This window comes from Misgurnus anguillicaudatus, chromosome 1 (assembly GCF_027580225.2).
Source record: "Misgurnus anguillicaudatus chromosome 1, ASM2758022v2, whole genome shotgun sequence".
In the NCBI taxonomy this organism is placed as follows: domain Eukaryota; kingdom Metazoa; phylum Chordata; class Actinopteri; order Cypriniformes; family Cobitidae; genus Misgurnus; species Misgurnus anguillicaudatus.
This window is the reverse complement of record NC_073337.2, coordinates 29,784,824-29,798,225: the sequence shown is the minus strand read 5'-3', so window position 1 is coordinate 29,798,225 and position 13,402 is coordinate 29,784,824. Positions and strand designations below refer to the sequence as shown.

At 35.9% G+C, this 13,402-nt stretch overlaps 3 protein-coding genes across 3 annotated transcripts; all 3 read left to right on the top strand.

Moving 5' to 3' along the window:
• Nucleotides 1-134: 134 nt before the first annotated feature.
• On the top strand, nt 135-1,650 carry LOC129432740 (histone H2A). The gene has a single exon (XM_055191331.2). It carries the CDS (start codon nt 149-151, stop codon nt 533-535), a length of 387 nt encoding a protein of 128 aa, XP_055047306.2. The 5' UTR covers nt 135-148; the 3' UTR covers nt 536-1,650.
• LOC141348981 (histone H4) lies at nt 1,293-1,604 on the top strand. The gene has a single exon (XM_073870125.1). It carries the CDS (start codon nt 1,293-1,295, stop codon nt 1,602-1,604), a length of 312 nt encoding a protein of 103 aa, XP_073726226.1.
• Nucleotides 1,651-1,791: 141 nt separating the features above from the next.
• LOC129432739 (histone H2B) lies at nt 1,792-2,704 on the top strand. Its single transcript, XM_055191330.2, has one exon. It carries the CDS (start codon nt 2,283-2,285, stop codon nt 2,655-2,657), a length of 375 nt encoding a protein of 124 aa, XP_055047305.1. The 5' UTR covers nt 1,792-2,282; the 3' UTR covers nt 2,658-2,704.
• The last annotated feature ends 10,698 nt before the right edge of the window (nt 2,705-13,402 follow it).

The following is a 13,402-nucleotide window of genomic DNA, read 5'->3' as shown; positions in this document are numbered from 1 at the left end:
GAAAGAGGCGGAGTTTGAAGTCTAGAGGGAAGATTGGTGGTTGGCTAGTATTTGTAAAAAAAATTAACCAATAGCCGACTAGAAGTGTCTTGAAATAGCAGAGTTGTTCCATCGAGGGTTATTAGTGTCGCGTATACTGAGTTTAAACATGAGTGGAAGAGGCAAAACCGGAGGCAAAGCAAGAGCTAAGGCCAAGACTCGCTCATCCAGAGCTGGGTTGCAGTTCCCCGTCGGTCGTGTTCACAGACTTCTCCGTAAAGGCAACTATGCTGAACGTGTCGGTGCCGGTGCTCCCGTCTATCTGGCCGCAGTGCTCGAGTATCTGACCGCTGAGATCCTGGAGTTGGCCGGAAACGCTGCTCGTGACAACAAGAAGACTCGCATCATTCCCCGTCATCTGCAGCTGGCGGTGCGCAATGACGAGGAGCTGAACAAACTTCTGGGCGGTGTGACCATCGCTCAGGGCGGCGTGCTGCCCAACATCCAGGCTGTGCTGTTGCCCAAGAAGACCGAGAAGCCCGCCAAGACCAAATAAATGAACAGAAGTTCACTTAAATACAAAGGCTCTTTTAAGAGCCACCCACTTTATCCGTGAGAGAGTGCTATTTTTCAGATTACAGTCTGTATTGGTTATCAGATGTAGAAACAGTTGTTTGACTTAATTACTAACAAAAGTGATTTACGGCCCATGTTAAATAGGTCAGTATTTAGTTAAATGTTTCTGGCTATATCTATTTTGGCCATAAAGGATTTCCACTGTAACTGAGCCTGATTGATAATATGGGTGTATAGTTAAATACAACTGTATTGGGAAATATATTTGTAAGTACGTACAACGAATTAAGTGTAGGCTATAGAAATGGAGTTAGCGAGTAGTAGGCTATGGAAAATATAATGGTGTAAGTAGAGACTATATGTATATTAATAAGAAACTACGTAAGAGGATTAAATGTACAAGGAATGTGCAATAATGAGTAACACAGTGCAAGTAATATTTAATATACTGTTAAAAATTAGTTTAATTTGCGCCACTTTATTTCAACATAATATTCATAGGCCACCTACATATAGTACAACACAGTAAATTTGAAGGGTAATGTTACATTTTAGGTTATAAAGGCAATTTATATATGCTGCATAGGGAGGCTTTGTTAGGTCAAACTGCGAGGGAAAACATCACATGTTCTTGGCCCCGCCTTTGTGACTGTGTTTCTACTAGGTCCTGTAGGTTGTTATAAAAATGCCTCTTCTGTGGTACTGCGTCATATACTGTTGTTACTGAGCTATAGATCATGTCTGGAAGAGGTAAAGGCGGTAAAGGACTCGGAAAAGGAGGCGCTAAGCGTCATCGTAAGGTTCTCCGTGATAACATTCAGGGTATCACCAAACCCGCCATCCGTCGTCTCGCTCGCCGTGGTGGTGTCAAGCGTATCTCCGGTCTTATCTACGAGGAGACCCGCGGTGTGTTGAAGGTGTTTCTGGAGAATGTTATCCGTGACGCCGTCACCTACACCGAGCACGCCAAGAGAAAGACCGTCACCGCTATGGATGTCGTGTACGCGCTGAAGAGACAGGGACGCACACTGTACGGTTTCGGAGGTTAAACGATTAAAGGAGAAACAAAACCCAACGGCTCTTTTAAGAGCCACCCACTATTTCACCGAAAGAGTTCAATGTTTGTTTTGATAAGCCACTTCAGGTTGTTGACGTTTTATGAAATAAAAATAAGGCACAAATACATTAAACCAATGTAACACGTGGTATTTTATGTGCTTAATGTTTCTATAACTCGATTTAATTTTATAATAATTTAATAGGCATTGGTCAGTTTCACGTCCGTTGGTAAATCTAAATGACCTTGACAATGCAGTTTCACTTTCTGTTAGAGAGTGTTATAAAAGAGAAATCCAATGTCTACATAAAATCATGTTTTTTTATAGTTATATGTTAAGGGCTGTAACTACACTAGTATATTTTATTTCTGTAGTAATTTACCAACATAAAACGATAAAAACAAAAAGCAGGAAACAAAGGAAATCGAATGTATGGGGGATGGTCATGTTCCAACAAAGAGTGATACGTGAAACACTTTCATTGGCCCTCCTTTCGACCCGTCAAACTCTAATCTGGCCAATCAAAACATTTTAAGGGTTTGGAGATGGAGAATACCCAATCGGACAACACGCTTCGTCTTCTTTCAAAATTAGCATAGACGAGCCAATAAATACGCCCTTACTGCCACTGCTTACTATTCAACATACAGAGTTATCGTTGGAAGAATCATGCCTGAGCCAGCTAAGTCCGCCCCTAAAAAGGGTTCCAAGAAGGCCGTCACAAAGACCGCCGGGAAAGGAGGAAAGAAACGCAAGAGGTCCAGGAAGGAGAGTTACGCCATCTACGTGTACAAAGTCCTGAAGCAGGTTCATCCCGACACCGGCATTTCTTCAAAGGCGATGGGCATCATGAACTCTTTCGTCAACGACATCTTTGAGCGCATCGCCGGTGAGTCTTCTCGTCTCGCTCACTACAACAAGCGCTCCACCATCACCTCGAGAGAGATCCAGACCGCCGTGCGTCTCCTGCTGCCCGGTGAACTCGCCAAACACGCCGTGTCTGAGGGAACAAAGGCCGTCACCAAATACACGAGCTCCAAGTAAAGCCGAAAGTACCCAATCTGAACCCAAAGGCTCTTTTAAGAGCCGCCCACTGTTTTCATAAAAGAGCATTCAATGTTTTTGTAAATTTATTTGATATAAATGTTTACTGGAACGTAAGTTGTATGAAAGTGAAACAATGCTTAACAGTGTTATCTGTGTCCTTTGTGGAATATGGTAAGAACAATGTTGTTAAATCAAAATAATTAAATTTATGTTCAAATATGCTAAAATTATTCTAAGTATGTATTAACATTATCTTGTTAACATCATGCAACAAATTATCTGAAAAAAAATTAAAACTTGTTTTTGTCCAATCAACATCTAATGTCACTTTACATCTTGAAAATAACATGAAATATGTAAGTCACTTTAAACTTTTATCTGTTAAAATGTAAACATGTTCCTAGAGGAATGCATTGCAGTGATGGATTTAGGTTTGATCCCGAAACCTCTTAAAATAATTTTACATTGTTATTTTCAATATATGTCTAGTGCATTTACACAATGAACTTGAATTTTGCTAGTTAAGCTGGTTTGTTTTCTCTTGCATTTGACTTCCCAAGGTGCTTCACAAACACAGTATAAAACAATAATTTAAAAGTAGATACATCACAAACAGGACAATGTCAGAAAAAAATTAACCTACCACTAACAACAGGTCCAGTCCCCTTCAGACAAACCCCCACGATACATTTAGTAAATGGACTTTTAGAAGGGCCTTGATAACAGCCAAAGAGTTTACTGATCTAACAAGGGGTGAAAGGTCATTTTACAGTTTTGGACTGACTTGGGAGAATGTTACCACAAGGACCTAGATGGAGTGTAGACCGACAGCATATCGGAAAGGTAAGGGGGTGCTAAGTTGCTTTAAAAACAAGAATCAAAACCTTGTAATTGACTCTATACTGAATTGGCAGCCAATTACGGATCTCAATGAAGGTGTAACACAGTGATTCTCAAACTTTTTCACCATGCGACCCCCCTTGTGTGTGGTGCATCCCTTTGTGGGCCCCCAAGTATAATATATATTGTATGTATAATATAGTGTAATTCAATTTTTATGTTTAAGAATGTTTTATTTTACATACAATATAGTGCTGTTGGTCATTAGCCTTATTTTTCTGATATTTAATTACACAGAATTTGTAATAAAGTGATGGATTTTATACATTGTTTTAAAATTGGGGCTCCCCTGGCCCCCAGTTTGAGAACCACTGCTGAAATATGGTCACATTTCTGACTTAATCATTCTGGTAACAGCATTTTGTATGTTTTGCAAGCGTGCCAATGTCAAACATCCCTGACAAAAGTCTTGTCGCTTATCTATTTTGTAGAAACACCTGCTATTAACCTGACTTTTAATTAAAGGTGTAGCGGAGGATTTTCTCGAATTTTAGAAAAGAACCGCCTTCTCCACTTTTTAAAAATATGCAATTGCGCAACACTCCTGATTGACAACTAGGAGGACCAATAGTCTTGATGATCCACCCGGAAAAAGAAAATCCTCCTCAATACCTTTAATCAATTGGTATTAGAAATAGCTCACATGAAAAGCTAAAACCCTCCCAAATGATGTTTAATGCACAGAAATAAATTAGTTTCACTCTTATATATACTCTAAATATATATTTTTTTGCATTTCCCATTAATTTCAGTTAGGGTCATTTTTACCCCCAAAGGGACTAATTAAATTTTTTATTTTTTACGCCTCTTTAGAACGACCGAATCAAGCCCAGTTTTTTATATATGTTTCTTGACAGATAACTGGAAAAGTCACAAAATCTTATTCCACTGAGATAAAGAGAACCATGTTTTTGAACTAAAGAAAAGTGGCTTGGGGGTAGAATTGACCCCAAGGGTCTTATTAGGGTTAAATGTTTGCTGCCAACCAAGCTTTAAAGGGATAGTTCACACAAAAATGACAATTCTGTCATCATTTACTCACCCTCATGTTGTTACAAGCCCGTTTAAATTTCTTTGTTCTGATGAACACAAAGGAAGATATTTTGAGAAATGATTGTAACCAAACAATTTGTGGACCCCATTTACTTCCATAGTATTCGTTTTTCCTACTACGGAAGTTATGGGGTCCACAAACAGTTTGATTACGAACATTTCTCAAAATATCTTTTTTTGTGTTCATCAGAACAATTAAATTTATGGTGGGTTTGTAACAACATTAGTGTGAGTAAATGATGACAGAATTTTCATTTTTGGGTGAACTATCCCTTTAACATCATGTATATATGCTAGTAAATTGCCTAAGGTATTACAGTATAGCAGGGAAAATATTTTTTAAAATGTATCAAGATTATTGATATAGTGATCCTTGCCATTAATAAAACAGATATTCAGGTGCGACTTTATATTATATGCACTTTTGTGGGCCTTATAGGCCCATGGTTTATTTGGGACAGGAGGTTCCCAAACATTCCCAACTGCACTACCTCTGTTGACCACTGGGTGGCCACAGTCACGATAAACCACTAATAAATACACTTGCATTCAGAAAAAAAAACGTGTTGAAATATTTATTAACACTTTTAATATTATTATTTTATCATAATTTTAAATATTATATGCAGTATATTATTAATCTTATTATTTTACTTATATTCTTATTTTTTATCCACAAATGCATATTCCTGGAAAAGAAGCCCCTTTCTCAATCTGGGCGATTATAATTCCTACGTTTTGCCTTTGATGGGCATAAAAAACTAAAACATCTCTAAAAAAAGGCAAAGATTGCTTTTAATGTTTAATTTCTTATAATTCTTGCCATTTTCTTTCTTTCCTTATTTTATGTAAGTATCTTATTGTTTCCTTCAAGTTTTGATTCCTGTTTGTTATTGTTACAGATGAGTACATAATACAATTTTGTTAGTAGCCAATTTTATAATAAAACAAAAAACACTTTCTGCACTTTTTTCACAGTATTACTTGTATGCGAGATGTTTTCACCCAAATCAGGATAATCAAAATTGCATTGCTTATTATGACAATGGTTCAGATCTTATTAATTCCCATAATAAAATGTTTACTTTAGGATATAAAATGTTTTAAATCTGTCAAAAGCAAACTATTTGCTGATTGTAAAACTTTACTGAATAAGATAAGACAATAGGATCTCAACATGCACCTAGAGAAGTTGAGGTTTCCCACCTCAGAAGTACAATCAGATGAGATGATTATCTGGTAAGAATCAGATGACATCCTCTTTCTTACTTTCTGAGGTGAAACTCTATTCACCTGCCCTCATATAAGGAAGAAAAGGGGAAGTTTTTACTTACAGTGTTTAAATAATCAGCAGGTAAAGAAGATGAAGATGATAATAAACTGAATGAACTTACACACGAGCAGCTCTCGATTCATAGACTTAACAGACATAGATCACACCAGACGTTCTCAAAAGTAAGGCAAGTTTATTTTAAATGTATTAATTAATTATTACAAATTATCTTTATAAATGTGGTGTTTTTTCTTCTTCAGAGAAATGGGTTCAGATCACGGTATCATGGATCGAGGGTCGTACACTCAGCCCTGGGCTTTCGGCTTGTCTTTGAACCACCATCAGTATTCACCATTCAGCGATGCGCTAAAAAATCCACGGAATTTCCAGGAATCAGTCTACAGTCCACGGTACATAGGATGTTTTTCCTACCTTTCCTACCACGGCCACTTACAAGAATATTCATTTGAACCCGCGTTTATCCACAAACGAAACGAGCGCGAGCGCCAGAGAGTGCGATGTGTCAATGACGGATACGCGAGACTCCGTGAACATTTGCCGCGAGAATTTGAAGATAAAAGACTCAGTAAGGTGGAGACACTGCGGGCGGCAATAAGTTACATCAAACACCTGCAAAACCTTCTGGAAGTCAGTCTACCTGAGGGAATATCCGAGCATTAAAGAGGATCTACACGACTGGTATGACAATATTGGACAGAGATATTCAAATAGTTTATTTACAGCTGCTTACTGTTTGAAGTTCACTGGAAATGAGTTTTTAAAATGCATCGTCAAATCCTGAAAATCTTCGTTAAGCAGAGTTACCTTGTAGTATGAATATATTGGTTACAGACATTACATTTAAACAATCGTATTGTATATTTTTATTGGGTCTGTACATGAAGTGATGTTTGTGTAAAATGTTTGTAGTGCTGACAACATATTAAACACACACTTAAAAAATCATGTGACGTCACAAGTAGACATATTTTTTACTTGAAGATTTTTGCTTGTTAGCTTTGTGAGGTTGTGAATTACTTATGTTTTATTCCAAATAAAAATGTGTTGTGCACAATAAATGGTATTGGTAATAGACTGGTAATAGATTAGGTATAAATTCACATACTGTTTAAAGATCCCATAACTTATATATTTCAATCAATAAAGTACAATATTGATGCGATTTGTTAGACAGTGAAGTACAATATCACAACTTTATTCCTTTTACAATACACTTACTAAAAATGAGAAACAGAAAATATGGAAAAATTATTAAAATGTTATTTTATTCATATTTGGATTAGATCCTTTGCACAAGGTACAACGAAATTCCTAATGGTGCATAAGTTATCAAACAAAAACAATATATACGATTCAATAAATAAATATGACTTTAAGTACTTAACAGCGTAATATTGCACTTTAGTGTATTTTAAGCAGTCAACATATTGCATATGTAAACACTATATTTTACAGCATGATTCAAATTTAGATCATTTAAATTTAATGCACATTTATGTCTTCTGTACAGATGTGCAATTGGAAGTGAATAAGATGCAATATTCATTTTCACTATATATAAAGTCTTTGCTGTTTTAAAAAAAAGTCTAATTTGGTCAAAACTGTTTAATTAATGTGTTTTAGGGCTGAATAGCAGTAAATTTAATTCATATCACAATGAGCTGCACCTCATAAATGCTCATTAACAAAAAATTTAAACCCTGTTTTTCTATCAGAATAAAAAATGCATAAACCAATCTCTACGTATCTGAAATCAATAATAAACAAAATTGTATTAGCAGTCTGAAATGTAGTAATGTAATCATATACGCTCATCATAGCTCCACTATTATCTATGATCAAAACATAAAATTGCAAGTTAGTTGCATTGTGTTTGCTTTAAATTTGACAAAAAAAATTACACATTGTGTGTGTCATGCCATTTAACACATTATTTTATGTTAAAATAAATGAAAGGGACAACACAAGTGTGTTAAAAACAGTGATGGAGGTAACGCGTTACAAAGTAATTTTGTTACTGTAACAAAGTATTTACTTATTTTTTTAAATCAAGTAATGCAGTTACAATTACTGAAATTTAAATGAGTTCTTTCCTCGCGTTACTCTATTTTGTGAAAAATGAACACTTGCAGACAAAACATTTCTGATCTAATGTCGCAGGACCGTGGTGGGCGGCACAATGAATAATTAAATAATTAACACACCTTCTGTAGGGACAACACATTAAACTTTACAGTGTAACAATTAAAACAATTGTAATGTCTTAGGAAGGATCACATAATTACAGCTGAACCTAGTCACCAATCACACCTAAAAAGTAAGGCGGTATTATAGCATTCAATCCAGAACCAGCAGGCTGAACAGTTACCTTCAGGTACATGCGTCCCCCACATGCTCAAGACTTTATCTCAATTCAAATTTATTCAAAAGCAGTTTTTACTGAATATTGTTGTAAAGCTGCTTTACAGCAAATGTATGTTATTTCAGAAAATAAAGTTGTATGGAGTGTCTTTACTTTAGATGTGTCTTTAAAACCAGATAGCATGTAAAAATCCTGATTATTATGGCATATGTAAAGCATATACAAAACACACATCACAACCGTAAGGCAAAAAAATAATATTACAATTTATTGTAACATTTAAGGCTTTTGTATTCACAACACAAAAATTATTTTCTTTTTTAGAAATAAACATATGTGTGAGTAAACTCTATGTATGTGAGTTCAGGCATGTGTATGCAGTGCACTGTAAAAAATGTCTGTAGAAATTACAGTATTAATGGGTATTACTGGCAACTAGCTGCCAGTAAGTTACTGTAGATTTTACATTTATGTTATTTACTGGCAACATTTGGTTCAAAGTTAAATGAACATGAAACATTTTCAGACTTTATCTTCTACAGTAAGTTACTGGCAACCAGCTGCAAAATTACAGCAAATTTTTTACAGTGTGCATATTAAAAAATAACTGCAACCTGACAATCCTGTATCACGAAATTATGTAACTATAGTCACGTAAATTTTCCGTGACACTGACACGTTTTCTGCCTTTTTTCGTGAACATGTCACATATTTCTGTCTATGTGTCACTGTAACCTATTTGTTACTCAACTGTTTTGTCCTATTTTCAAACCATTGACGCTTCAATTTAGGGTTAGATTTGGCGTTTGCGTTAGGATTTCATTTTAAGTATTGGTTTTGTACTTTTTTTTCAGGATTTTTATATATTGTATGATTGTCGCCTGGCATTAGGGTTAGAGCTGGTTTTTGGGTAAGGATGTCATTTCATGTAAATCTAACCCTAAACCGAAGCGACAATGGTAAGAAAATAGGACAAAACAGTTGAGTAACAAATACGTGACAGTGACACATAAACATAAATGCGTAATTTCAGTGTCACGAAAAAGACTCACAAATTTACGTGACTGTAGGTACGTAATTTCGTGATACTGGATTGAACCTGAATGAAACATACATGTTTTTGGCATTTGGTTTGCAAGATAGACTGGAAGATGCTATTTTCTGTGATGTAGCTGTTATCAATGTTCATAGTAAACCAATAAATACATCATGACTACTTATTATAAAAGTAAAGGTGTCCACAGTGCTTTTACTTCAGCATCATCACATCTTCATGACCCATTTTCTTCATTGGGCTGAATGGGACCAATTATGTTTTTGGCTTCTGTTGTGTCACATAACTGTGTTCACCACTATTGACCATAAATTCTTCATTATTATATTTAATGTTCACAATCTTTTCCCCCATAAAAGTGTTCTTACGTGATTAAACACCTGCCGTTTTTGAATACATGTATAGTATGTTTTGGAATGTATTCTTTACTTTGGAAGGAAACGGAGGAAGCATAAACCACATCAATCCAGAAAAATACCTGTTTGTCCTTCACGCTTTAGCTAAACTACAGCAAAGTGGTATGCGTACCCATTCCTTGCTAACATACCACCACAAAACTGACTGAGACTCGGCATGAGAGGAAAAAACCAGCAGGGCGGAAAACCAGTGAACCGTAGAAGGATGGAAGAAAGCTCGGTCATGGAGCAATGACAGAATCAACAAAAGGCCTTCATAGGAGGCAGTAATTAACCGTGTTGCTGGTACCCTGACTGGGACGGTTCAGTGGGGATGGAGGAAGTTCACTCACACAAACAATTTGACTAATAGCAAAACACTTTTCACTGAGATCAAAATCACACGTCTATGATCTGTTAGTGCATTTGTTGCACAAATTTCTACGAGTGTGAGCGCTCTATCAGATGAAATGTGATCCGGGTGTGAACAAACTCATCCAGAAACTTCCTGCAAGCTAAAGTTGCTATTTGAGGTTGAAATGGTTGAAGCAGAGGTCAAAGTTAAGTTCACGATGAACCTCGGGATTCGCGGTCTAAAAAGTATTTGAAACTGTATGCATTGATAAAAAATAATATCAAAAATTAATATAAAAAATATTAATTATTATAATTATTATCATCAAAATGTATTTAAAAATGTTTAATTGTTACATCTAACCTTTCAACGTGTGATGTTTGGAAGAAACTACTTTAATTACAACATTATTTCCAAACTCAGCAACATATATGATGTGAAATATTAGATATACAGCTGAAGTGTCATAATTAAATCCATGTTGTGTTTTTAATCCGTTACTGCACATCATGCAGCAACATTCATGACAAAGCAAAGAGCAGATAAGCAAAAATCTTTTGTGTTTCCCAGAGGAAGGGTGTTTGATGTAAATGTATGATGAGTTTAGCAGATAACTCTTATCAGAAGCTAAAATGTCAGTGGAGACCACCGGGGTATAAAAGTAACGTGTTGCGACAGAGGTTTTATAAACGCAGCCAGAAAAAAATGAGGGTGCATTAGGAATCTTGTACAACTTTAAACATGTGCTGGTACCATTTCAGTAATTTGTTTAATTTAATATTTGCCCTGTATTTTTATCACCTGAGAGCATGAAAGATTGCATTGGGATTAAAAGGTTGTACATGCACAGTAAATTTACATATGAAGAGTTTGATTTCAAAACGCGATAAGCGGCATTAAAAAAATAGTTACCACCAAAATCAGTATTGTATCAGGTCAGTATTAGATGTAAATTTTTTAATTTATGCAAAATCTGATATCCGCCATGTTATTCTGTCATCTTTTTTCCCTTTTTTCCCAAAACACGATAAACGCCAGTCCTCATACTCTGCAGAATGCAATAAATCCGCTCAACCAATCACAGCGCACCATTCCACGCATTGTAAACAAAAATGGTGGCGCTTTGAATACACACGGATCCTATTTTTCCTCATCTACTTTGTACTTTGGGATCAACAAACACTGAAAAAAAATTATTCATTCAATTTACTCATTTTTTTAAGGTAAGCGGTTGCAATCAATTTATTTAAGCTAAATTTAAACAAAAAAATTGAAAAACAAAACAAAAAACTTGTGTTCAAATGTAGCTTAAATAAATAAATTGCGACCACTTACCTTAAAAAATTGAGTAAATTGAATGAATCATTTTTTTTTCAGTGAACAAACAAAAACAAATTAGTAATTTTAATGGCATTGATAAAGTTGTGGTGGTTAGGGTAAGGGTAGGGAAGAAACGTAAGCCATTCAAATCAAATCATTACGTGAGAGGCACTTGGGCGAAGGAAAAATGCTGGCTGTTGCTTGTTCTCCCGACAGCATCAAGCTTCTCTCATGTTAACACATTGACCCTATAGGGGATCTTATGAAAAACTTTCCATTATTTTACTCAAAGTCAATGAAAATCAAACAGAACCAAAACATTTTCAAAAAAGTTCAGCGATGACATCCAAAGGATGACATCAGCAATAACAGTGTTCTTAATATGACAAAGTAAGTTTTTTGATTAGTGCCATTGTGCAATGTTTTTTATCGGTGTATACGACCAGTCAACTAAATGAATATAAAATGGCAAAGATTAATTTATATATTGATTTAATAGATTTTATTGCATTTTGTGAAAAAAACATCACGGATTTATTGAATTTTGCGAGAAAAAAATCTGTTTTTATAATAAATCTTTGAAAATTGAATTATGGATTTGAATTTTAATGTCTAACCTAAAGATGCTATGCGAAAGTTTGTAACAGAAAAGTGGTTTTCATCTTGTCACTTTATAGAAAGCACATTTTTTACCCAAAGTAGTCAAAATGGATTTATTGCGTTAACTATAACCAATAACTCTTCATATTTATATTTTTCTGATTTTTTAAAAATATATTTAATTTAATCTGAATCTTTTTAAAAGATGCGTATAGTGGAAAATGTCAGACAAAGGTAGTGAACAGTTGGAGTGAAATAAGGCAGTAGCCTTAATGTTTCTGTTGAAAAGGCTCTGAAAATTTATTCTTATTGGTGTGTTGTAATTAGGTGTGTTCGACTTCATGCGGCGCTGCGCAGACCGATCGGCGGCTGACTTGAAGCAGTGCATTTTGGTTAGTACTTTTGTCCGACTTCAGCTGGCGCTGCAGGCACGTGACTGTGTCATATGGTTTTTAAGTACCGCGAGAGCGATTCGAGATCAGCCGCCTGAGTTAGCCAGCGCAGTTCCCGAAGAGGAGCTGCACGGGCTGTAATGACGACACAGCTGTTTCACGATTTGTCGGATTCACCACATGACAACAATCACGTGTGTTTCGTGTGTATTTTTACGCCCTTAGTTCCACAAATGCTCACAAAACAGTTAAAGCTCTTTTCATGTAGTCGCGATGTTATATTGTGTCATCAAAATAAAATGGAAATAGAAATGAAAAAACGTAGACCCCACTACATTGGTATTTAAATAATATATGCTTATGTTAAACTTTATTCCTGTAAAAAAAGGATGCTGTAAGCCTCTTCAGTTCCACTCAGGCTCATACACGGACATACAAAACAGTATAATTCACTTTTTATGTAGTTTACATCTTACAAATCATGTTTATTGTGATAAAGCAAGCAAACGGCACGTGATCAGCCACGCCTGACGTAAATGCTGCAAACTATGGGAAGCACAGCGCGTCCGACTTCACGTCTCCGTTTTCAGCTCCTCCCCGCCTGCACGCGGCTAATCTCGCCGATCGGTTACATCCAGCCACAGCCGATGTCGAACACACCTATTGATTGACAGTCGTTACTTAGTCCCGCCCCCAGAGATGACGCAACTAGTTATGTTTCGCTTGAAAGCTGAGGGCTCGCGTGTATTCAAGCCATAGGAAAGTGTGCGTACATTTAAAAGTAAGTTTCATTTCCTCATATGTTACCGTATTTACTCTTGATTATATTGATACTGTTGTATTATGTGTTGCAACGTTCTGATGTCAAGTGTATTCGTATTCCGTGACGCTAATGCTAGCGGTATGATTGTGTGCATTATATATGCACGTGTGTTCCGATGCACGCTGCATAAGTCTAATAACGATCTATTTTCCATATGTTTACTTAAGTATTTACACTTTACAGATGTTATTGAG